At 41.9% G+C, this 25478-nt stretch overlaps 2 protein-coding genes across 4 annotated transcripts; one reads left to right on the forward strand and one right to left on the reverse strand.

The window, feature by feature from the left end:
• Positions 1-201: 201 nt before the first annotated feature.
• Positions 202-23620, reverse strand: LOC109877280 (ras-related C3 botulinum toxin substrate 1). Of its 3 annotated transcripts, none has more exons than XM_031814316.1 (6): positions 23453-23620; positions 4296-4367; positions 2806-2923; positions 2485-2547; positions 2044-2203; positions 202-1755 (listed from the first exon to the last, which is right to left on the reverse strand). In XM_031814316.1, exons 1-6 carry the CDS (start codon positions 23545-23547, stop codon positions 1625-1627), a joined length of 639 nt encoding a protein of 212 aa, XP_031670176.1. In that variant the 5' UTR covers positions 23548-23620; the 3' UTR covers positions 202-1624. The 3 variants fall into 3 exon arrangements, with proteins under 3 accessions (XP_031670176.1, XP_031670177.1, XP_031670178.1); XM_031814317.1 differs by lacking the exon at positions 23453-23620 and adding an exon at positions 7140-7892; XM_031814318.1 differs by lacking the exon at positions 23453-23620 and adding an exon at positions 7140-7498 and having other exon boundaries at positions 2040-2203.
• Positions 7973-14526, forward strand: smim10l3 (small integral membrane protein 10 like 3). The gene is made up of 2 exons (XM_031814319.1): positions 7973-8338; positions 12900-14526. The coding sequence occupies exons 1-2, from the start codon at positions 8159-8161 to the stop codon at positions 12918-12920; spliced, it is 201 nt and encodes a 66-aa protein (XP_031670179.1). The 5' UTR covers positions 7973-8158; the 3' UTR covers positions 12921-14526.
• Positions 23621-25478: the final 1858 nt, after the last annotated feature.

Raw genomic sequence — 25478 nt, forward strand, 5'->3', positions numbered from 1 at the left:
GGACCCTACAACCAGCTATACTTATGCTCAAAGGAGGAAGTACAATAGCACGTCAGTCCTTAAGAAAAAGCTTAAACACTAATTGTGGTAACTATGAACCTCAGTTCTGTAACTACTGTAAATATGAATTCCTCAATTGAGAAGCTAAGTACTATGACATTGAAGTACCTCATATGTCAAAGGCAAAGTAAATGCACACAGTATGTTTAATTCAAATTTAATAGTTCTCAAAAAAGTGACAAATTGCTTTATCCATAAAACCAAAGGGCCACAACATTGGCTCAGTTGGAGCGCAGCTTGATGCCTGAATAAGTTACATATCTTGGTAGTTCAAATATGTAAATGCAAAAATATAAACTGTATCAGTATATGTAGCACATTTCATGCCATCTGCATTAATTACAAAAGGCTAGACTTGTAGGAAAATTAAAGGTTTATTTGTAGTTGGTAAACAATATAGCGTTCATAGTTTGTTTAAAAATACAGTGAGTGATAACTTCAGCAGAATTTTTTAAATACAAAATAGCCAATTGAACTCAAATGATAACCAAAGATGAATATATACACACTACGTCGTTACTGACTGTAGCTTAGTTACCGTTACAACATTCCTCAGTCATTTAAATGCTCTCTCCTTTGCTCCGCCTTCCAAGTAGTTGTGGCTACTGTAAATCAAATGGGCTATTCACAAAAAAAAATACACAGAAGAAATCGCTGCATGAATAGTTTCTGATAAATGCCCAAAGACTAATATAAAAGGTGCTTTTATCTCACATCGACACCCAATCTTCTCATATAAAGTCGCAAGCTTTGTTTTTCTCAGGCAACGATTCGGTTCAGACAGTACAGGGAGGACACAGCAGGAGCGGGTGGGGAATACAACATTTTTGACTAACAGGTTCAACCGTGCAACGAGGCACGCCAGCTCTCCCATTAAATACTGAAGGATCACGCTTTTTCCAATCGACAAAAAGCACGGTTGGCTAGACCAGTGTTTCCCAAACTCAGTCCTAGTCGAATTAGATTTATGGTAAATTAATTATTAGTTGGAGGTGAAAATAAAATTGGTGATGCTTTTAACTTGGCTAGTTCTGGATTTCCATGTTATAAAGAATGCCACCCCACAAATAGAATGCCATCTTAACCATGTAACCGTTAACTGCAGTGCATCATGCCAAATTATTAGCTGTACTGTTAGGAGGTAAACCTAAAAAAATAGCAACAAGTTTAGTGTCTGTCTGCTGTACAGCTTCTAATATCTGCAGTATGCAGTTTGGCAAATTCACACTCCACCCAAAACAACCTCTAAAGACTGTAAACAATATGGACTACGAGTAAGGGCAACAAATCAAAAACATTTCATCATCCTTCTCACAGAAGTTTAAATCCATTTTTAGAAGGCCTCTGGAATTTCTTACACTTCAGTGATGTCACCCATTCCTAAACCTACCTGTATGTTCAGTTTCTTTTAACAAAGGAACAGTTTGTCCCAGTGCTGTACTAGTAGAGACTAATATATTATATATAAAAGGAAAGATTCCGAAGTAAAATGCTTTTGTGTCTGCGTTGTCTGTCTCCCTGCCTGGCGAGTGCCCACTTCCCGACACTTCCTGTCTGCGGGGTTCTAGAGCAGGGAGCACTTCCTTCTCCTCTTCTTGACGGGCGGGGGGCAGAGGACCGCCCGGATGGCCTCATCAAACACAGTCTTCAGGCCGCGCTGGGTCAGGGCTGAGCACTCCAGATACTTCACCGCACCTGAGCGACAGGAGAGAGAATGAGGAGACTGTTACTACTAATGCATGGCTCTGAAGGGTGTGCATGTGCAGTCCAAGCAGGAGAGAAGTCAGTTACTCTTCACTCACTCTCTTTGAGACATTACTTTTTAAAGCCTTACTCAGAGAGCATGACTACAAGTAATGCATGAGTCCAACCACTTTCTCCTGGTTGAGAAGGTTATCTGCATTCAAAGCATTAATTGTTCCTAACAGTAAACACACTCCCTAAACCTGCATTCATTGTCACTGATAGACACTGAACACATACCGATCTCTTTGGCCATGGCCAGGCCCTGGGGGTAGGTGATAGGGGTGAGCTTCTTCTCCCTGAGCTTCTCGATGGTGTCCTTATCGTCCCTCAGATCCAACTTGGTGCCCACTAGGATGATGGGCGTGTTGGGGCAGTGGTGCCTGACCTCTGGGTACCACTATGAAGAGAGACCACATCGGGCATTTCACTTTCATAGGGTTCCCATTAAATTTGTCATTACAGTTTCCATGACTTTTCAAAAGGTTGATCAATATAACCAGTAAAAATCAGTTTAATCTTATGAAGAATCAATATGGACGGTCTTTTCCTAAATGCAGCTCTGAAAAATAGAGCTAGACAATATAAATGTGTTTGAACTGAACATCATGTGCCCTTAGACAAGCTCCTTGTATTGAATTCTTAAGAGCTATGATGAGTTGCTTCAAACAGGGCACCCACCTTGGCACGGACGTTTTCAAACGAGGCAGGACTCACGAGGGAGAAACAGATAAGGAACACATCCTGGAGAGAGAGAGAGAGAGAGAGGGGGAATAATCTCAGTCAGTACCTGTGATAATCACTTCCGTAATCAGTGTTCCTTGCATACAAAGGTGTGTGTTTCCTTATATCTAAAACGTCCGTATTACCCACAGAGACGAGGACTACGCTATTTTTTACAGAATGTCCTGTAAGTACACAAAGGCTTAATTTCAAACAAAACAATAGTAAGGAAGTTTCAGCTGTTCCCATGGCAATGCATGTCTGGTCTGTCAATCTTACCGTCTGTGGGTAGGAGAGGGGGCGGAGTCTGTCGTAGTCCTCCTGCCCTGCTGTATCCCAAAGGCCCAGGTTGACTGGTTTTCCATCCACCATCACATTGGCAGAGTAGTTGTCAAACCTGTAGGGATCAGTCAACCGCTATGAGTTTGGGTATAGGCTAATAATCAACTGCAGACAACAAAGGAGAGAGAAGTGTATCCTATTTAACTTGATGAGAAAACCTAAAGTGCCTAGCTGTATGTATCAGACTAACTATAATTCATATTTCTATAAGGGAATAGAAGAACATCTATAGATGTTTTTACATAAACTCGTAATCCTTATTTAAAGGGACAATCAACAGGTGAAACAATAAAGCATCTCCCAACCTCTTTTGGTAGAAAGCTGAAGGATGGCCCTGGAGAAATGTAACCATTTCAATTCAGACTGACCTATAGATGCAAGGACTGACCATCCAAGATATCAAAATGATAGACCAATTTAGACCTGCGACACCAAGTTAGGGCAATTAATTATCAGGTAGAACAGAAAACCAGCAGGCACCAAACCTCATGGGGTAAGAGTTGAATACCCATTCAGTGTTGGTTTACATTTACAATAATTACAAACATTGGAGTTAAACAAGCATACATTTTGGGTTCTGCTGGGGTATGACAGTTAAACTAAGCTCATGGGGCATTTATCAGTTATATTCTTTAAGAATCAATAGGTCTCTCTCATTCATTTAGAAGTCCAAAAATGGAAGTAGCAGCTGCAGATTTCCCCTTTAACATTATTATTTGAATGTTTTACAGTATACCCTCTTATGAAGAACTGGTGAAAACTGGTGAAAAACTGGTGAAAACTGGTGAAAAACTCTTGGTAAATCTGACCAGTGACCATCAATAATAGAAAATCTGGTCACTTATCTAAACCAGTTTATGTCACTGATACAGATCAACATAACAAGTTAGTGCCAAGTCAGATAAGACCTAAAAACCCTTCTGGTAATTTATGTCGCCGTGTTTTCCAAGTATTTCTTCCCCTAAGGGAGCGCGCACACTCCAACGAATGTCGATCTGTGAGCCATCTGCTGTTTGTTTGGCGCAGTGTGTTTTAGGGACCACCCCGCCAGTGGACGTCTGACTGACAACATTTTCATGTGATTCTACATGTACAATTGGTTAGCAAATTACATCTGGCACTCTGTTCAGAGATGCTAAGTACTCTTGGCTGGCAAACGCTACCGGTATGATGCTAGGGCCCCCAGGTTAGCATGATTAGCATCCCAAGCTGCCAACAAACATTTTCCCACCAAATCCAATTGAAATCTTATTTGCAAGTTTAGGTGGGGGGCAAAAGATAGCTATGTAGAGATTCCCTACCTAGCCTGAATAATGGTTGTGGAGACTGAGACAAGGGGAGAATTAGAGGGGTGTGGTGCTGGGGGTGTCTGGCTTCAGGCGGTTCCCAGGCCAGACCTCCCAACCGGGGGCTGTAGAGGTACTTACACTGTGGGGATGTACTCTCCAGGGAAGGCGTTGGTCGTGTAGCTGATCAGCAGACATGTCTTACCCACAGCTCTGGAGGAGGAGAAAATAAAAGGCACATATATTAATGTTATGGAACAAATCATAGGTGTGCATGCCATATGCCAATTTTATAGCATGATGTCGATCCTCTGAAAGAACCATGCTTAAGACATGGCTATGGTCTATTATAGAGGGCATTGAGGTCCCTACCAAACTTGAATCTGGGTGGATGGACAACACACACTTCAAAATCTACCTTGAATGATTGAATGCCCTGCAGCCAGGAACTCAGACTTGGTTAAAATGAGTAAGGTTGAGATTAGGCCTAGCCTCAGCCAAGATGTCTGATGCCATGCTCTACACATTAATACATTGATGATCACACATTGATGATTAGAGGGCGACTGATTCATCGGAATGGCCGATTAATTAGGGCCGATTTCAAGTTCTTTTTAATTTTTTTATCTGAAATCTGTGTATATATATATATATTTTTTTTTACACCTTTATTTAATCAGGCAAGTCAATTAAGAACACATTCTTCTTTTCAATGACGGCCTAGGAACGGTAGGTTAACCGCCTTGTTCAGGGGCAGAACGACAGATTTTTACGTTGTCAGCTCAGGGATTCAATCTGGCAACCTTACGGTTAACTAGTCCAACGCTCTAACCACCTGCCTCACGAGGAGCCCACCTGTTACGCGAATGCAGTAAGAAGCCACGGTAAGTTGCTAGCTAGCATTAAACTTAATCAATCCTAATCACAAGTTATAACTACACATGGTTGATGATATTACTAGTTTATCTAGCGTGTCCTGCGTTGCATATAATCGATGCGGTGTGCATTCGCGAAAAAGGACCGTCGTTGCTCCAACGTGTACCTAACCATAAGCACCAATGCCTTTCTTAAAACCAATACACAGAAGTATATATTTTTAAACCTGCATATTTAGCTAATTAATTAGCTCATTTTCCTCCAATAATCGGTATCGGGTTTGAAAAATCATAATCGGTCGACCTCTATTGATGATCACACATTTCAGAGGATCACCTGCTTTTTTTCAATGATCTGAGGTTCAGTAAAACCAACTCACGTCCGTAACTCTTGAAATGTGGCCTAGTTACTATTTCAAAAGATAAAAAGCTAGCCGACGAATGGGCGTGGACAGTTATATTACCTCCTTAAATCAAAGAATAGAACAGTTCAGCCGTGGTTCCATCTATGACATGTGGGCTTTAATTTCTCCTGCTGCCTACATTATCCACCACACCCAGCCCAGAGGCTACATACTCTGTTGTGTACACCCTCCCCTCCCTCCTACACATTATGAGGAGTGCCCAAACAGATCAGAGTTTTTCTGATATGGTCATCCAAAAGTGCACAGTTATTTGAATGGCTAAAAACCAGCCAGGTGAGGAATAGGTTTGACCAGCACCACTAGGGTAACTAAAATATGTTACCAAGTTTGTTACCTATTTGTTGGGTAATACCTACCTACCAACCACTAGCAAAGGGTTTGTATCTACCTGGTTAGCAAACAGAGGTTGGTGAAGTGCAGTGAGTCACCACGTCTTATTACCACGCTCACACCTCAGGTTTGACCTGAGGCCATTTAACTTGGTTGGGAACGGCAAACATCAAGGAGTTATACAGTCTAGATGAAATACTCCCTATGATCCAGACATTAATATATCGAGTGAGTCAGTCCAACTGTAATGGTCTGGGATAGTTTAATGCATTCAGTGGGTAAGTGACTAGGTATCCCCTTTCCCTCTCTATACTTCACACCTGGAAAATGTTTCTATGGAAACATTAGCTTGCTGGCAAAGATGAATACCAGTTAACTGTTTTCACAATTTAGATCCAATGAAATAACCAAGTAAACAATGACAGAAATAAACTGGAGACAAGGTTTACTTGAGCCCAAAAATACAAAAGCTTCAAATACAGCTTGCCAAGTACCTCAACTCCTCCATTAAGTTGAGTGCAGACTGGAGTTTTGAAAGGAACCTCCGACTTCAATACTTCAAAAATATACATTTGTAAACCCTTACATGTATCTGTTTGTGTCTGTTGCGTGCCTTTATTTGTTTGCTTTAAGCCCTACCTTTTAATAAAATTTTCATCAAATACAATCGCTGACTGTTTCCATGTTGATTCAATTGGCACAAGCGCATTTGCCATCATACAGCAACCGGGAAACAGTCGGTGGTTGTATTTTATTAGCGTTTTTTTTAAAGTATGATTTCAGCAAACAAATGGCCTGCAACAACAGAGGATAAACACAGGTACACGGTAAGTGTTTAATAATGTACATTTAAGTATCGACGTATGGTTACTAGTGATGGGGGAAAATCGATAGTTACATATCGCAATATGATTTTTGGGCAACATTATATCCGTATTTTAGTCCAAGTACCGACAAAATAATAATTGGTAGCTGAGTTGAGATACTTGGCTAGAATATAGACATGTTTCAGCATCTGAATGTACACAGCTATGACAGAGCAGTGATTTAATTCATAAAGTTTACACACCCACTTAATTTAGTCACATTGATGGGGCCTAAAACCAGCTGATTTGCACAAATAACACTTGTGAGAATAACTATGTATTTGCTTGCGTAATGTTGGATTGTCATTGAACTTGTTAGTTTGGTAGTTACCTAGCCTTTAGCTAACTTTTCACCTAGCTAACTCATGTTAGCTAGCAAGTTAACACATTTGCTAGCTATATTATTTATTTGACATTCACACCAAATATAGTTACTTAGCTATAATGGTGCATCGTGTATTTATATTTAGTAAACGTTCATAAACTTACCCGTCCCCAACCACGACACACTTTATGGCCTGCATTGTTCCGGACCGTACTACCAGACTGGTCCAGATGCGTCGCTAAGTCCGTTTACTAGCTTGGGTGCTAGTTTAGTTATCCACTATTTTTGTCTGAACTTGTTCAAACTTGAAATGTCTGTAATTATTTGGTCAAAGTAAGACTGATTGACAATGTTAATGTGTGTCTTTTCGAAAGTGTCCGATAAGATATATTTTTTTAAGTGATCTTGCTACATTCCCATACTTTCTCAACTGGAAATTATGGAGCAAACAGCTGCTACCACCCATTGAAGGAAAAAAACAGAGCTGCGTTTTACAACGCAAAACCGTGCGGAACTATCCGTTCACCGGGTCACTTCCGGTTGCTTTAGACGCCCACGCACGGATTTAAATCACTGATGTGCAGTAGTTTAATCCTAAAACAAAAGACAGTACATTGTGAAAAACGAAAGAAGCATGAAATTAAGAAAAGGGATATGAACTTGTATCTTTCACACAACAATACGTCCAATTATTTAGAAGTAAATTATCCGTTTGAAAACGTGTACCAAAATACACTTTTGAGAAGTGTGAACAACTTTTAGTTTTCAGGTAGCGTGGAGTTAACAGAAGATAATATGCTGACATCGTGATGTTGATATACGGTATGGTATGCAAAGGTATCTGGTATACATAGTAACCAGAACAGTATACGAGAGACTCGTTTATCCAAATGATTATATTCTCAAAAAAAATAACAAGAGTATTTACGGACACCATAGACAGTTACACAATGATGACGTTGCCGGATATCATTGCATTGCAACTTCCGTGAGTCACACTAATGTTCCGTTTGACCAAAACTGGAAAAGAAGGGTGGATTTTTCGGTTGGGGTGGGGTACCTCGTCAAAAGACGAAATTATGAATGTTAAAAACTCCAGACAACGATGGCAGTATGCACTGTTGTATCTTCTTAACTTGTAAATAAGATACCGGTGGATAATCTCCGTTGTAGACATTGTTTTATGGCGGGTCTGTCTTATTTAGTGTTCCGTTTTTCGGGGTCCGCTGGTCGGACTTATGGGGTGTTTTCTAAAGGATTGACGAGGACTTTGTTGATATTTTTTGATCTCGCTTGGCGACTGCGAATCAGATTCCCATACCTCTACCTCATCGCTTCGATGATGTTCAATGTGCGATTACAGGTAAACATATCCCTGGCTAACCTTGCACCTAAACGGTGCATACAGTTAGCTAAAGCGAACATTTTATCTTCACAGATTGACTGAGCTATTTTAGCAGCGAGCTCGCTTGCTAGCTAACGTTTGTTAACGCGACAGCTAAATACAAAATTAAGGTAATTTGCTAGTTTGCTAGCTAATCTAAGAAGCCACAGCATAAGGTTTGGCAATGCAAATCAAGTTTTTTATTTAACCAGGTAGGCAAGTAGGCAAGTTGAACCAGGTAGGCAAGTTGAGAACAAGTTCTCATTTACAATTGCGACCTGGCCAAGATAAAGCAAAGCAGTTCGACAGATACAATGACACAGAGTTACACATGGAGTAAAACAAACACACAGTCAATAATACAGTATAAACAAGTCTATATACAATGTGAGCAAATGAGGTGAGAAGGGAGGTAAAGGTAAAAAAGGCCATGGTGGCAAAGTAAATACAATATAGCAAGTAAAACACTGGAATGGTAGTTTTGCAATGGAAGAATGTGCAAAGTAGAAATAAAAATAATGGGGTGCAAAGGAGCAAAATAAAATAAATGAAATACAGTTGGGAAAGAGGTAGTTGTTTGGGCTAAATTATAGGTGGGCTATGTACAGGTGCAGTAATCTGTGAGCTGCTCTGACAGTTGGTGCTTAAAGCTAGTGAGGGAGATAAGTGTTTCCAGTTTCAGAGATTTTTGTAGTTCGTTCCAGTCATTGGCAGCAGAGAACTGGAAGGAGAGGCAGCCAAAGAAATAATTGGTTTTGGGGGTGACTAGAGAGATATACCTGCTGGAGCGTGTGCTACAGGTGGGAGATGCTATGGTGACCAGCGAGCTGAGATAAGGGGGGACTTTACCTAGCAGGGTCTTGTAGATGACATGGAGCCAGTGGGTTTGGCGACGAGTATGAAGCGAGGGCCAGCCAACGAGAGCGTACAGGTCGCAATGGTGGGTAGTATATGGGGCTGTGGTGATAAAACGGATTGCACTGTGATAGACTGCATCCAATTTGTTGAGTAGGGTATTGGAGGCAATTTTGTAAATGACATCGCCAAAGTCGAGGATTGGTAGGATGGTCAGTTTTACAAGGGTATGTTTGGCAGCATGAGTGAAGGATGCTTTGTTGCGAAATAGGAAGCCAATTCTAGATGTAACTTTGGATTGGAGATGTTTGATATGGGTCTGGAAGGAGAGTTTACAGTCTAACCAGACACCTAAGTATTTGTAGTTGTCCATGTATTCTAAGTCAGAGCTGTCCAGAGTAGTGATGTTGGACAGGCGGGTAGGTGCAGGTAGCGATCGGTTGAAGAGCATGCATTTAGTTTTACTTGTATTTAAGAGCAATTGGAGGCCACGGAAGGGAGTTGTATGGCATTGAAGCTTGCATGGAGGGTTGTTAACAGTGTCCAAAGAAGGGCCGGAAGTATACAGAATGGTGTCGTCTGCGTAGAGGTGGATCAGGGACTCACCAGCAGCAAGAGCGACCTCATTGATGTATACAGAGAAGAGAGTCGGTCCAAGAATTGAACCCTGTGGCACCCCCATAGAGACTGCCAGAGGTCCGGACAGCAGACCCTCCGATTTGACACACCAGGCGAGGCAATCATTTGAGAAACCAAGGCTGTCGAGTCTGCCGATGAGGATGTGGTGATTGACAGAGTTGAAAGCCTTGGCCAGATCAATGAATACGGCTGCACAGTAATGTTTCTTATCGATGGCGGTTAAGATATCGTTTAGGACCTTGGCGTGGCTGAGGTGCACCCATGACCAGCTCTGAAACCAGATTGCATAGCAGAGAAGGTATGGTGAGATTCGAAATGGTCGGTAATCTGTTTGTTGACTTGGCTTTCGAAGACCTTAGAAAGGCACGGTAGGATAGATATAGGTCTGTAGCAGTTTGGGTCAAGAGTGTCCCCCCCTTTGAAGAGGGGGATGACCGCAGCTGCTTTCCAATCTTTGGGAATCTCAGACGACACGAAAGAGAGGTTGAACAGGCTAGTAATAGGGGTGGCAACAATTTCGGCAGATAATTTTAGAAAGAAAGGGTCCAGATTGTCTAGCCCGGCTGATTTGTAGGGGTCCAGATTTTGCAGCTCTTTCAGAACATCAGCTGAATGGATTTGGGAGAAGGAGAAATGGGGAAGGCTTGGGCGAGTTGCTGTTGGGGGTGCAGTGCTGTTGTCCGGGGTAGTAGTAGCCAGGTGGAAAGCATGGCCAGCCGTTGAAAAATGCTTATTGAAATTCTCAATTATGGTGGATTTATCAGTGGTGACAGTGTTTCCTATCTTCAGTGCAGTGGGCAGCTGGGAGGAGGTGTTCTTATTCTCCATGGACTTTACAGTGTCCCAGAAATTTTTTAGTTAGTGTTGCAGGAAGCAAATTTGTGCTTGAAAAAGCTAGCCTTGGCTTTTCTAACTGCCTGTGTATAATGGTTTCTAGCTTCCCTGAACAGCTGCATATCACGGGGGCTGTTCGGTGCTAATGCAGAACGCCATAGGATGTTTTTGTGTTGGTTAAGGGCAGTCAGGTCTGGGGAGAACCAAGGGCTATATCTGTTCCTGGTTCTACATTTCTTGAATGGGGCATGTTTATTTAAGATGGTTAGGAAGGCATTTAAAAAAAATATCCAGGCATCCTCTACTGACGGGATGAGATCAATATCCTTCCAGGATACCCCGGCCAGGTCGATTAGAAAGGCCTGCTTGCAGAAGTGTTTCATGGAGTGTTTTACAGTGATGAGTGGAGGTCGTTTGACCGCTGACCCATTACGGATGCAGGCAATGAGGCAGTGATCGCTGAGATCTTGGTTGAAGACAGCAGAGGTGTATTTAGAGGGGAAGTTGGTTAGGATGATATCTATGAGGGTGCCCGTGTTTAAGGCTTTGGGGAGGTACCTGGTAGGTTCATTGATAATTTGTGTGAGATTGAGGGCATCAAGTTTAGATTGTAGGATGGCTGGGGTGTTAAGCATGTTCCAGTTTAGGTCGCCTAGCAGCACGAACTCTGAAGATAGATGGGGGGCAATCAGTTCACATATGGTGTCCAGAGCACAGCTGGGGGCAGAGGGTGGTCTATAGCAGGCGGCAACGGTGAGAGACTTGTTTTTAGAGAGGTGGATTTTTAAAAGTAGAAGTTCAAATTGTTTGGGTACAGACCTGGATAGTAGGACAGAACTCTGCAGGCTATCTTTGCAGTAGATTGCAACACCGCCCCCTTTGGCAGTTCTATCTTGTCTGAAAATGTTGTAGTTTGGAATTAAAATTTCTGAATTTTTGGTGGTCTTCCTAAGCCAGGATTCAGACACAGCTAGAACATCCGGGTTGGCAGAGTGTGCTAAAGCAGTGAATAGAACAAACTTAGGGAGGAGGCTTCTAATGTTAACATGCATGAAACCAAGGCTATTACGGTTACAGAAGTCGTCAAAAGAGAGCGCCTGGGGAATAGGAGTGGAGCTAGGCACTGCAGGGCCTGGATTCACCTCTACATCGCCAGAGGAACATAGGAGGAGTAGAATAAGGGTACGGCTAAAAGCTTTGAGAATTGGTCGTCTAGAACGTCTGGAACATAGAGTAAAAGGAGGTTTCTGGGGGCGATAAAATAGCATCAAGGTATAATGTACAGACAAATGTATGGTAGGATGTGAATACAGTGGAGGTAAACCTAGGTATTGAGTGATGAAGAGAGAGATATTGTCTCTAGAAACATCATTGAAACCAGGAGATGTCATTGCATGTGTGGGTGGTGGAACTAATAGGTTGGATAAGGTATAGTGAGCAGGACTAGAGGCTCTACAGTGAAATAAGCCAATAAACACTAACCAGAACAGCAATGGACAAGACATATTGACATTAAGGAGAGGCATGCTTAGTCGAGTGATCAAAAGGGTCCAGTGAGTGGAGAGGTTGGTTGGGGGTCACGGCGATTTAGACAGCTAGCCAGGCCATCGGTAGCAAGCTAGCATAGGATGGAGGTATGTTGTTAGCCACCTCTTGCGTTCCGTCAGTAGATTAGTGGGGTTCCGTGTGGTAGAGGGGATTATTCCAAATCACACAACAACAAAAATAAAAACAATAGATATAGTTATAGAGGCCCAAGAAGAAAACATAATAATAATAATAAAATAAATAAATTGTCCGATTGTCTATTCAGATAGCAGCCGGTAAGACAGCTAACGGTTAGCAGGCCGCAGGTTTGAAGTACAGTATCAGAGTTAGCTAAAGGCTAGGTAACTACCAAACTAACAAGTTCAATGACAATCCAACATTACGCAAGCAAATACATAGTTATTCTCACAAGTGTTATTTGTGCAAATCAGCTGGTTTAGGCCCCATCAATGTGACTAAATTAAGTGGGTGTGTAAACTTTATGAATTAAATCACTGCTCTGTCATAGCTGTGTACATTCAGATGCTAAAGGAGGCAGATTTAGACAGCCACTGCCCACTTTGACACGTCATGCTTTGTTGAGTGTCATTTCTTGTTTTCATATATTCACAATATGTCAGATTTCCATTTTTAGCTAACTGTCTTTGTATTTTCCTATTTGCAGGTCCATATTGAGATTCACTGAGTGTGTTACAACTGCCACACTTGAGGACCCAACACTCCTGACTGCTCATTAGTGGGCATCCTCAGTCAGAACTTCCCGAAGAGACTCTGCAGACCTCACACAATCAACAATGTGGAAGAGGGCAATAGTATCAGGGGCCAGTGTGACAATGCGCAATGTTACACGACCGTTGTCTCAGCCACCCCTTGTCATAGGAACTCAGTGCCTTTGCTTGGGAAGGACACCATGATGATGTCATTAACAATGGCCACCGGGGTGTGCAGAGATCTGTGAGGTTGTACTGGGAGTACTCACAGCCACTCGCCACCAGAGATTCTTGAGCTACCCATCTGGTCAGTGGAGACATAGGAAAGGATGACCAGTGGAATTCGACACTGCCTTTTTGTCGCAGACCACAAGGAGGACTGAGAAACAAAAATTACAATGACAACAATGGAATGAATGTTTTTGGAACCTTTGTTATTTCTTCTTCCTCTTAGAGTTGTGTTTGACGTGTTCATCAGTGCTCATCTGTAGTCGCCTCCGAAGGAAAACTGGAAACTTCCCCTCATAATGAAACACAAGTATCCACTAGCTTGCATCTCCACCGCATGACATAAACCAGTGCATGTTTTCTATTCTCAGTGGTTTGGGCATTTTTTTTGGAGCGGTTTTTGAAAAAAAATTCCCAATGGAAAGATGGTGCAGTGAGTTGGAAAGTGGAAGAGGATACATTTCAGTGTAGCTCAGCAGGGCTATTGTTACAACCTTTCAGTGTAGCTCAGCAGGGCTACTGTTACAACATTTCAGTGTAGCTCAGCAGGGCTATTGTTACAACATTTCAGTGTAGCTCAGCAGGGCTATTGTTACAACATTTCAGTGTAGCTCAGCAGGGCTATTGTTACAACCTTTCAGTGTAGCTCAGCAGGGCTACTGTTACAACCTTTCAGTGTAGCTCAGCAGGGCTACTGTAACAACCTTTCAGTGTAGCTCAGCAGGGCTACTGTTACAACCTTTCAGTGTAGCTCAGCAGGGCTACTGTTACAACCTTTCAGTGTAGATCAGCAGGGCTACTGTTACAACCTTTCAGTGTAGCTCAGCAGGGCTACTGTTACAACCTTTCAGTGTAGCTCAGCAGGGCTACTGTTACAACCTTTCAGTGTAGCTCAGCAGGGCTACTGTTACAACCTTTCAGTGTGGGTACGGTCACCTTTCAGTGTGGGTACGGTCACCTTTCAGTGTCGGTACGGTCACCTTTCAGTTATAGAAATGGCAAGGTGCTTGTTGTGTAATGTGCATCCTTAGTGTCACTTCTTCTCACTGATTTGGAATGGAATGTTGCAGTGTAGGTGTCAGACAAACAGGAAGGATCCAGGAAAGGAATGACTGCATGACACACAAACACACTTGTCACCCACTTCTCTCTATCGGTCAATGGAGGTGGCATTTTAGATTTGAAATAAATGGTTTATGATTTTGTCTTAGGTATGCACTCATCCTTATTTCTCAGTAAAGTGTTTGTGGGTTTTGTCAATTCTCGAGTCACTGTATTAAAAGGGTAAGGAATTGAATATGGTTGTACATCCTTGGAAACAATACATTATTAAACAATCAACTATTTCTGTCATTTTATATTCTATGAAATTACTTTTAGGTTATAATCTTCATCATCTTGGATTCATACACAAACCTCTACCCTTCTACACCCTCATGGTAATGTTTACTTAAGTGGGTAAGATCTATAGTAAGAATTTTTGTGTTAAATCTGTTATTTAACCCGTATATCTTAACCAATCTATTATTAGAGAGTGTCTAGAGAGCATAGCAGAGATACCATTTCAAAGAACAGTGTGACTATTGAGGTCATTCATTCATCCTCTCAAGATAGATTACATAGCCCACAGATAATTTACAATGTGGATCAATTAATTTAATGACAGTCAATTCAACATATCCCCTTATGGATGAAGCAGGACATTGTCTGCAATCAAGATGATCCATTGGTCCATTGAGCTGTTAAAGATTGTCTTAGAAACATATTGTAAGGGAGTGAACATTATTTATATAAGGGTTACATGGAGAAAATCAGACCTCTGAAATGAAAATGGTTCGCCCTTCCTTCAGCAAAACATATTTGACCTAAACCCTCCCTGAATGCTTGAAAAAACAAGTGACCCACTATACCTAAAATGATCATTTAAATAAAGTGAATAGCAGAGAACATGCCTACTGTTTACCCTCACTTCTTGGACAGACCAGCACTTTAGATATGCAGTTTTAGAAACTGTTCTTCATCCTGTAAGCATTATATGGCAACTCAGGAATGTTGATAGCAAGAGTAGGGGTGGAAAGATCTCCTTTATTGTAAAAGCATTGCATGAATCTTTCATGTATTTGCAGGACCAATAAAAAATGGCCTTTTATAAAATAATGTACATATTAGCAGAATTGTTTTAATACCGCGCAAATTCCCCAAATCACAGGCTAAGAATGGATAGAGAGATAGGCCTATGTGTTAATCTTAACATATTTCTCCAATGCCAAATCATTGTCTTGTTTGCGACTAAACTGTCCCTATTTGCAAATAATAAAATCTGAGACGTCATTAGGAATCTGAGCATAGTACTTTCAAAACTTTCCACCCCAGACAGAGTAGACGTGCTACCGACGCAGAAAAATGTAAGCTGCTGGCTAGGGTTTCCCTAAAATCTGTCTGGGTTTAAACATATTCTATTGTACAGAAAGTGAATAGCTTAATCAATTGATAGTGACAGAATTAAAGTAAAAAAATGTGTCTCCACAGCTATATAAGGTTGTAGCTCAGCATCTGAATGTCAAAGAAATGAAACAATAATATCCCTATATGCATGGGAGTCTTTCCTTGGTATTTTACAGCTTGTTTCTAGCATAAAGCATTGCGGACCAAATCACTGTTATAGATCACTTTATATAATCGCATCCATTTTATTTTCTTCCAAATCTTAAGCAAACAAGAGGTAGGTCTGTGCTTTTTGCCATTTTCTTTCATAAAAATAGGCCTATGGTAAACCCTCTCATACCCCTTCATTTCGAGTCTCGGTTTTAACTCAATAGCTTATGGATATAGCAGCCTATAGCCTAATTTTGTCTGTCAAACAGGAAGCCTACCTCTTATTTCTTAAATAAGTAGAAATAGGCTCCAACACAAAGCCCTATTGTTGTAGTAAAATGAAGTCCAATTAAAATGAAGATGTTGAAATTAATTATGCCTACTCAAATTTGCCTACTTTCAGCACCATGAGCTGTCCATTTTAGATTGCTTGTGCCGCAGCTGCAGCTTCAAGTTTCAGCACCAGTTACTCAAATCTGTCTTATTGTGAGGTCAATAACGCTGATAAATAGGCCTACACCATGGGAAAGAAACATATTGTTTTAAATCAAATCAATTATAGTAGTAGCAAGCTATCAAAGTTGACCTCCGGTCCTCCTTCTCATCGTCACGCTCTCCTTCTCGAACTGAACAGAAAATAAACTATAGGCTAGTTCGCACTCAAGATAGTGAGCTAATAGCGTTTCAATCGGTGACGTCACTCGCTCTGAGACCGTGAAGTAGTGGTTCCCCTTGCTCTGCAAGTGCTGTGGCTTTTGTGGGGCAATGGGTAGCGATGCTTCGTGGGTGACTGTTGTTGATGTTTGCAGAGGGTCCCTGGTTCAAGCCCGGGGCAAGGGAACGGAAGCCATACTATTACATAGGCCTAATCAAAACTTATTTTCGGAAGAAGCCTTTGATGCTCCTCCTGAACAGCACAGCCATTGGTTAGGCAGCACACAAAAAAAGTGTTTGATCAGCAAGAGCTGACCAGGGCTCAGGGTTGGAATATCCATTGCAGTGTGTAATGCTGCCTAGTTGTATTTACACCATCCCAGCAGCTATCATAGGAATATAACTTTTCTCTGTGCTTCTCCAAGCATGCACTTCGTAGTCTATAGGCTATGGATCATATGATTGAGACCACACTAAATAGCCTATAGGCACACTTGATATTGCACACCCAGTGGAGAATCAGAGATGAGGGGCGGCATCAGGCACACAGCGATATATCGCCTGATAAACAACTCATTCTAAAACACTGAGAAATATTGACATTTCATCAATGAAAAATTACATGACCCTCCCCTGGACTGAAATTGGAAGCTCACCAAGAGCTAATAATTTGTGAGAATTGTTGGGTAGTACATCCTTTATAGGAGAATTGTTGGGTAGTACATCCTTTATAGGAGAATTGTTGGGTAGTACATCCTTTATAGGAGAATTGTTGGGTAGTACATCCTTCATAGGAGAATTGTTGGGTAGTACATCCTTTATAGGATCATTGTTGGGTAGTACATCCTTTATAGGAGAATTGTTGGGTAGTACATCCTTCATAGGAGAATTGTTGGGTAGTACATCCTTCATAGGAGAATTGTTGGGTATTACATCCTTTATAGGAGAATTGTTGGGTAGTACATCCTTCATAGGAGAATTGTTGGGTAGTACATCCTTCATAGGAGAATTGTTGGGTAGTACATCCTTCATAGGAGAATTGTTGGGTATTACATCCTTTATAGGAGAATTGTTCGGTATTACATCCTTTATAGGAGAATTGTTGGGTAGTACATCCTTTATAGGAGAATTGTTGGGTATTACATCCTTTATAGGAGAATTGTTGGGTATTACATCCTTTATAGGAGAATTGTTGGGTATTACATCCTTTAAAGGAGAATTGTTGGGTAGTACATCCTTTATAGGAGAATTGTTGGGTAGTACATCCTTTATAGGAGAATTGTTGGGTAGTACATCCTTTATAGGAGAATTGTTGGGTAGTACATCCTTTATAGGAGAATTGTTGGGTATTACATCCTTTATAGGAGAATTGTTGGGTAGTACATCCTTTATAGGAGAATTGTTGGGTAGTACATCCTTCATAGGAGAATTGTTGGGTAGTGTATCCTTCTGTTTTGACTTAGCTGATGTTCTATGTTTGTCCACACAGTGGCAGCAACTCCTCACTGCTAGTTTACCACCTTCCCAACTCTTGCTGAAAGCACATCATTCATGACCCCTAGACCTAGTATAAATGGAAAATATAGAAGTGAGACAAAATAAGTAATTTGCTTTTTGGTCAATAGTAATGTCTATCACTGGTGACTTAGTCTTACCATCATTTTAGCAGCGAACAGCTCTCTGATTCTCCTCTTTTCTCATCTCAGATACAATCTCCCCAAAACTCTTTAACTAGATGAACTTGTAATGTAAAAGTGTCAACGTGCAGTGAAACAAAAATGATGCTGTAAGCCCACCAACAGCCCTACTTTGCACTCACCGATTAAACTCAACTCCACGATTTACGAGTGATGACTAATGTTGGTGGACTGGACCTCTTTCCTTTGCTATGGCTTGCACTCTGGATTTGTAGATCTGTAAAATGCTGATACCTCCCACAGTGCAAAGTGTCCCCGGACAAAAACTTCAGACCGAGTATTTCAATGGCAGGCACATGTAAAAACCACAAGGTTGCCAAGGCAACTGCATTATAATTCTCTATGTGGCAACCCCGAACACTCCACCTCCTCTTTGGAAAAGAACATGGTTTCATTTCTCTGGGATTTGCCACATGAAAATATTTTAATAATAGGGTTAACATAAAGGACTGACAGAAACAGAATGAGAGAGAGAGTGAGTGGATCAAGCTGATCATAACTCTTATAGGCCACTTTCTATTTTGCCCTGTTTATCAATCAACTGACTGGCTTTCTTGATGTCTATAGTATTCTCTCTGGTATGCAATCTGATTTCACCTCAGGTTATGGATGTGTCACTGCAACCTTAAAGGTCCTAAATGATGTCACCATTGCCCTTAATTCTAAGCAATGTTGTGCTGCTATTTTTTATTGACTTGGCCAAAGCTTTTGATACAGTAGACCATTCCATTCTTGTGGGCCGGATAAGGAGTATTGGTGTCTCTGAGGGGTCTTTGGCCTGTTTTGTTAACTACCTCTCTCAAAGAGTGCAGTGTATTAAGTCAGAAAATCTGCTGTCTCAGCCACTGCTTGTCACCAAGGTAGTACCCCAAGGCTCGATCCTAGGCCCCACGCTCTTCTCAATTTACATCAGCAACATAGCTCAAGCAGTAGGAAGCTGTCTCATTCATTTATATGCAGATGATACAGTCTTATACTCAGCTGGCCCCTCCCTGGAGTGTCCCAACAAGCTTTCTCTGCCCTTAAACTTGTTCTGAACACCTCTAAAACAAAGGTCATGTGGTTTGGTAAGAAGAATGCCTCTCTCCCCACAGGTGTGATTACTACCTCTGAGGGTTTAGAGCAAGTACTTGGCAGTACTTGGTTTAGAACAAGTACTTGGCAGTATGGCTAGACAGTACACTGTCCTTCTCTCAGCACATCAAAGCTGCAGGCTAAGGTTAATCTAGACTTGGTTTCCTCTATCGTAATTGCTGCTCTTTCACCCCAGCTGCCAAACTAACCCTGTTTCAGATGACCATCCTACCCATGCTAGATTACAGAGACGTAATTTATAGATCGACAGGTAAGGGTGCTCTCGAGCAGCTAGATGTTCTTTACCATTCAGCCATCAGATTTGCCACCAATGCTCCTTATAGGACATATAACTGCACTCTATACTCCTCTGTAAACTGGTCATCTCTGTATACCCGTCGCAAGACCCACTGGGTCTACTGCAGCCCTCATCCTCCACATACAACACCCGTTCTGCCAGTCACATTCTGTTAAAGGTACCCAATGTAAACACATCCCTGGGTCGCTACTCTTTTTAATTTGCTGCAGCTAGCGACTGGAACGAGCTGCAACAAACACTCAAACTGGACAGTTTAATCTCTAAATTCAAAGACTCAGTCATTGACACTCTTACTGAGAGTTGTGGCTGCTTTGCGTGATGTATTGTTGTCTATACCTTCTTGCCTTCGGGCTGTTGTCTGTGCCCAATAATGTTTGCACCATGTTTTGTGCTGCTACCATGTTGTGTTTCTACCATGTTGTTGTCATGTTGTATTGCTACCATGCTGTGTTGTCATGTGTTGCTGCCATGCTATGTTGTTGTCTTAGGTCTCTCTTTGTGTAGTGTTGTGGTGTCTCTCTTGTCGTGATGTGTGTTTTATCCTATATTTGTATTTTTAATCCCCCTGTCCCCGCAGGAGGCCTTTTGCCCTTTGGTAGTGTCACACAGCCAGGAGTGGTGGGTGCAGAGTCAAGGTCAGAGAGCAGAGGATACAGGGGGAAACCAAACTTTATTACGGTATCCAAAAACAGGCGAAAACAAATATGTCCAACCCAAAACTGGGCACCAAACAGTCAGTGAACATAACACACAACCAACCTAGACTAACAGAGAACAAGCCCGCACAAAAGCAGGCTTAAATAGTCCTGAACCAAAACTCAAACAAGAAACAGGTGCAACCAATAAGACACAACAAAAATAAAAGGAAAAGGGGATTGGTGGCAGCTAGTAGACCAGCTAGATGACCAGCTAGATGACCGCCGAGCACCGCCCGAACAGGCAGGGGAGCCGGATGTCGTGACAGGTAGGCTGTTATTGTAAATAAGATTTTTTTTCTTAACTGACTTGCCTAGTTAAATAAAAAATAAAATAAAAAAATAAGTAGATTTATCTTTCCCCTCAAATACAGTCAACCACCATTTGTATACAGGCTACACTGAAAAATATGGAGGATGCAACATGAAGATAGAGGCTAAATAGACTGGCTTCTATTTTTATTTATTTTATTTAACTAAGCAAGTCCTATAGCAACCTGGCAAGTCCTATGTGTTCTATAGCAACAAGGATGTGAGCTTTAGGCTACTTCTCTGTGTGATTTGGCCTGATGATGATGTGTATGTGTATCTGAGTGAGAATTCTGCTACAGAGGGGTGTGTGTGTGTGTGTTTGTTCATACATGGTCACACAGGTGCATAGTCTGTGTGCATTGGGGCATGTGCGTCCATGCATGTGTATTTGAGTGTGCTGCTTCCATGTGTTTAATACAGGGTGATAATCAACTTTGTTTGGATATGATAATGATGTATTTTTATGTGTGGACTGTAGGTGTAGACTGTAGGTGTGGACTGTAGGTGTAGACTGTAGGTGTGGACTGTAGGTGTAGACTGTAGGTGTAGACTGTAGGTGTAGACTGTAGGTGTGGACTGTAGGTGTAGACTGTAGGTGTGGACTGTAGGTGTAGACTGTAGGTGTGGACTGTAGGTGTAGACTGTAGGTGTAGACTGTAGGTGTGGACTGTAGGTGTAGACTGTAGGTGTAGACTGTAGGTGTGGACTGTAGGTGTGGACTGTAGGTGTAGACTGTAGGTGTGGACTGTAGGTGTGGACTGTAGGTGTAGACTGTAGGTGTAGACTGTAGGTGTGGACTGTAGGTGTAGACTGTAGGTGTGGACTGTAGGTGTAGACTGTAGGTGTGGACTGTAGGTGTAGACTGTAGGTGTAGACTGTAGGTGTGGACTGTAGGTGTAGACTGTAGGTGTGGACTGTAGGTGTAGACTGTAGGTGTAGACTGTAGGTGTAGACTGTAGGTGTGGACTGTAGGTGTAGACTGTAGGTGTAGACTGTAGGTGTGGACTGTAGGTGTAGACTGTAGGTGTGGACTGTAGGTGTAGACTGTAGGTGTAGACTGTAGGTGTGGACTGTAGGTGTGGACTGTAGGTGTAGACTGTAGGTGTAGACTGTAGGTGTGGACTGTAGGTGTAGACTGTAGGTGTAGACTGTAGGTGTGGACTGTAGGTGCAGTGCATTCGGAAAGTATTCAGACCCCTTGACTTTTTCCACATTGTTACGTTACAGCCTGATTCTAAAATATATATATTTTTTATGTCCACATCAATCTACACACAATAATGACATAATGACAATGCGAAAGCAGGTTTTTATACATTTTTGCAAATGTATTAAAAATAAAAAACAGAAATGATTTATTTACGTAAGTATTCAGACCCTTTGTGAAGGGAAGGGGGGCAATCTGATAATAGGATGCCTCTGTCTTTAAGATGTCAGAATCATGTATAGCTCTGAACTGTATTTCCTCACATCAGAATCTGACATTGTTGTTGGTTTACTTAACAAAACACCTCAAATATGTCCGTTTCTTGTAGGGACACATCATCAACAAGAGTGGCAGTCATTCACTCACTCTCATGTGCATTTGTAAAGGATACAGTCCTACATTACTATTCCAAGTTCACCATGCATGGAAAATGGATTAGCCATTCTAAATGTAATCAAACATGAATCCAGTTCATGTCATCTCAAATGCATTAGTAAAAAACTGTGATTGCATCCTTCTGGATTGGATGTTGAGAATTGATAATAATGATATGAGTATGAGATCACTGATGTTGTTTGAGGCAGTAGAATGAATGTACTGCTGGCTGCGTTCAGCAGAGCAGGCCACAGTATTGTGGAAATATAAATATTATGTAGAGCAACCATGTAAATTAGAATAAGCAGTCTCTATTCATGACATTTCTATCTTAAATGCTCCACAACCGTTTCCTGCTGAACATGCCCGTGCGTTGGCACCAAGGCTGGTTACAGTATATGGGTCCACTTGATGGTTAAGCAAGCAATACCAGCTTTTTTGCATGTACACTTGTTCATGCAAAGTATGAAAAAGGATGAGAACAGGTGACAGGTACTTTGCATGTAACCTGACCTCGCAACTGAATTAAAGTTGTGTGTGAGTTTGTGTGCGTGAGAGGGAGGGAGGGAGGGAGGGAGGGAGGGAGGGAGGGAGGGAGGGAGGGAGGGAGAGATTGGTGATGTTATCTCTACTCCTGCCAACATGTTGGGATTATCACGTGTTTCATCATGCGTTTGTGTGTTTCAGTTTCTATAGTCCCTAAATTGACCCCATAGCTGAAGTGTTGAATGATGCAATATTGTCAAAGGTAATATAGCTGTCAATAATGACACAGTTGATTTATTAGTAGTACACATCATTTGACTGTGACATACACTGTAAATGTTTGGCTCACTCAGAAGTCTACTAATGAAAAACTGCACCAACATAATGCATTCAATGTTGCAGCTTTTTGGCTTTTGTTCCAACATACCCCCACAACATAGTTAATCTAAATGTGTTTGTATACCTATCACACTATTGTTTCATATGATATTAATATCCTTTTTCCGTTAGTCAAATACTCTGAGCTGATTCCCCTTGAGCTACTTTCCTAATTAGGACTGATATGGTTTAGATGGCAAAGATTGGCAGATTTTTGACACACAACATGTGAAGAGAACCAACAATGATATAGATAGATAGATAGATAGATTGTCCAAATAAAACTCATTAAATCAGGCTGATCATCTGTATCAATATCTATCTGTAAATCCATGAACACATTCAGCAGGTAGAACTGGTAGACAGCTGCATTCTGCATTACGAGAAGATACATATTAAGAGGAAATTCCAGAGGTGTTTGGAGGCTGTCGTTGACACCTACTTTACAGTAGTTACATAAACAATGAGAGGAACCTGGTTTACTTACTGACACGTTTCTGGTTCCTGGACACGGTGCTGTCTTTGTATACCTCCAGACCAACCAGACCCAGACAGAGTAACAACAGAGACCATGGGACTCATTTGGGCTCTTACATTTCACAGATGAGATCCAAACTTCAGGCAGATCTGATGGCTGTGGCTGAAAAAGAAGTGGAAAGAGATTGGAGTCGGATAACAACAACACATACAGAGGAAGTCCTGCCACACAGAACTTCCTGTGGCCTCTGTTAAGCCACTTCCCCCCTGCCCCCCTTGGACTCCTTTCCGTCTTGCTACCCATGGACTGACCCCTTTCACCCCCCACAAGGAAGGAAGTATCTGTCACCCTCTCCCCCTGCCAGACCCAAACCAGACCCCCCTCTCCTCCACCCCCCTCAACCTATACCTCAGTCGGGTATTCTAGCCTGTGGTTTAAGGGGTATTAATCAAATAAAAATGTATTTGTCACATGCGCCGAGTACAACAGGTAGACCGTACAGTGAAATGCTTACTTACAAGCCCTAACCAACAATGCAGTTTAATTACTCGACCTACTTGTAGTGTAGGTAGCACCTACAGCAGTATAAAGGGGGGGGGGCAATGCAAATAGTCAGGGTAGTCATTTGATTAGATGTTATGGTGTCTTATGGCTTAGGGGTAGAAGCTGTTTAGAAGCCTCTTGGACCTAGACTAGACCACTTGCCATGCGGTAGCAGAGAGAACAGTATGACTAGGGTGGCTGGAGTCTTTGACAATGTTTAGGGCCTTCCTCTGACACCGCCTGATATAGAGGTCCTGAATGGCAGGAACCTTGGCCCCAGTGATGTACTGGGCCATTCGCACTACCCTCTATAGTGCCTTGCGGTCAGAGGCCGAGCAGTTTCCGTACCAGACAGTGATGCAACCAGGCAGGATGCTCTCGAGGGTGCAGCTGTAGAACCTTTTCAGGATCTGAGGACCCATGCCAAATCTTTTCAGTCTCCTGAGGGGGAATAGGTTTTGTCGTGCCCTCTTCACGACTGTATTTGTGTGCTTGGACCATATTAGTTTGTTGATGATGTGGACACCAAGGAACTTGAAGCTCTCAACCTGCTCCACTGCAGCCCCGTCGATGAGAATGAGGGCATGCTCAGTCCTCCATTTCCTGTAGTCCACAATCATCTCCTTTGTCTTGATCACGTTGAGGGATAGGTTGTTATTGTGGCACCACACGTCCAGGTCTCTGACCTCCTCCCTATAGGCTGTCTCGTCGTTGTCGGTGATCAGGCCTACCACTGTTGTGTCATCGGCAAACATAATGATGGTGTTGGAGTCATGCCTGGCCGTGCAGTCATGAGTGAACAGGGAGTACAGGAGGGGACTGAGCACGCACCCCTGAGGTGCCCCCGTGTTGAGGATCAGCGTGGTGACTGGAGATTCCAGATTGACCCCTTGCCCCTACCACCTATTGGATAAGAGTAAACAATATAATGGCAATTCCACCTAGCCAATCAGAGGGTTATACTACAAATCAGGATCAATGAGTTACACAGCTAACTTTGATAAACAACCAGAAATTACGATGATTTCTGGATCATTAAGAAAGTTAAAATTAGATGTGTATTTTGGGTTGTTGAGTCTGTTAGACCATGCCCATTTCAAGGCCCCCCCCCCCCAAAAAAAGCTGGCTAAGTCGTTGCTCTTGCTTTGTAGTATATCCCTCATACGGCAAGATAATGCTACAGTATTACGATAGTAAATATATGGCAAGATGAAGCTACAGTATTACCATAGTAAATATATGGCAAGATGAAGCTACAGTATTACCATAGTAAATATATGACAAGATGAAGCTACAGTATTACCATAGTAAATATATGGCAAGATGAAGCTACAGTATTACCATAGTAAATATATGGCAAGATGAAGCTACAGTATTACCATAGTAAATATATGGCAAGATGAAGCTACAGTATTACCATAGTAAATATATGGCAAGATGAAGCTACAGTATTACCATAGTAAATATACGACAAGATGAAGCTACAGTATTA

Source organism: Oncorhynchus kisutch, unplaced genomic scaffold (genome assembly GCF_002021735.2).
Source record: "Oncorhynchus kisutch isolate 150728-3 unplaced genomic scaffold, Okis_V2 Okis06b-Okis10b_hom, whole genome shotgun sequence".
Taxonomy (NCBI): domain Eukaryota; kingdom Metazoa; phylum Chordata; class Actinopteri; order Salmoniformes; family Salmonidae; genus Oncorhynchus; species Oncorhynchus kisutch.

Coding starts and splice junctions, on each gene's coding strand:
- LOC109877280 (XM_031814316.1), bottom strand. CDS start 23,547: ATGAGTCCCATGGTCTCTGTTGTTACTCTGTCTGGGTCTGGTTGGTCT. Junction 2,548..2,805: donor CCCTCTCCTACCCACAGACG/GTAAGATTGACA, acceptor CTCTCTCTCCAG/GATGTGTTCCTTATCTGTTT. Junction 2,204..2,484: donor TTGAAAACGTCCGTGCCAAG/GTGGGTGCCCTG, acceptor CTCTCTTCATAG/TGGTACCCAGAGGTCAGGCA.
- smim10l3 (XM_031814319.1), top strand. CDS start 8,159: ATGGCGGGTCTGTCTTATTTAGTGTTCCGTTTTTCGGGGTCCGCTGGT. Junction 8,339..12,899: donor TGTTCAATGTGCGATTACAG/GTAAACATATCC, acceptor TCCTATTTGCAG/GTCCATATTGAGATTCACTG.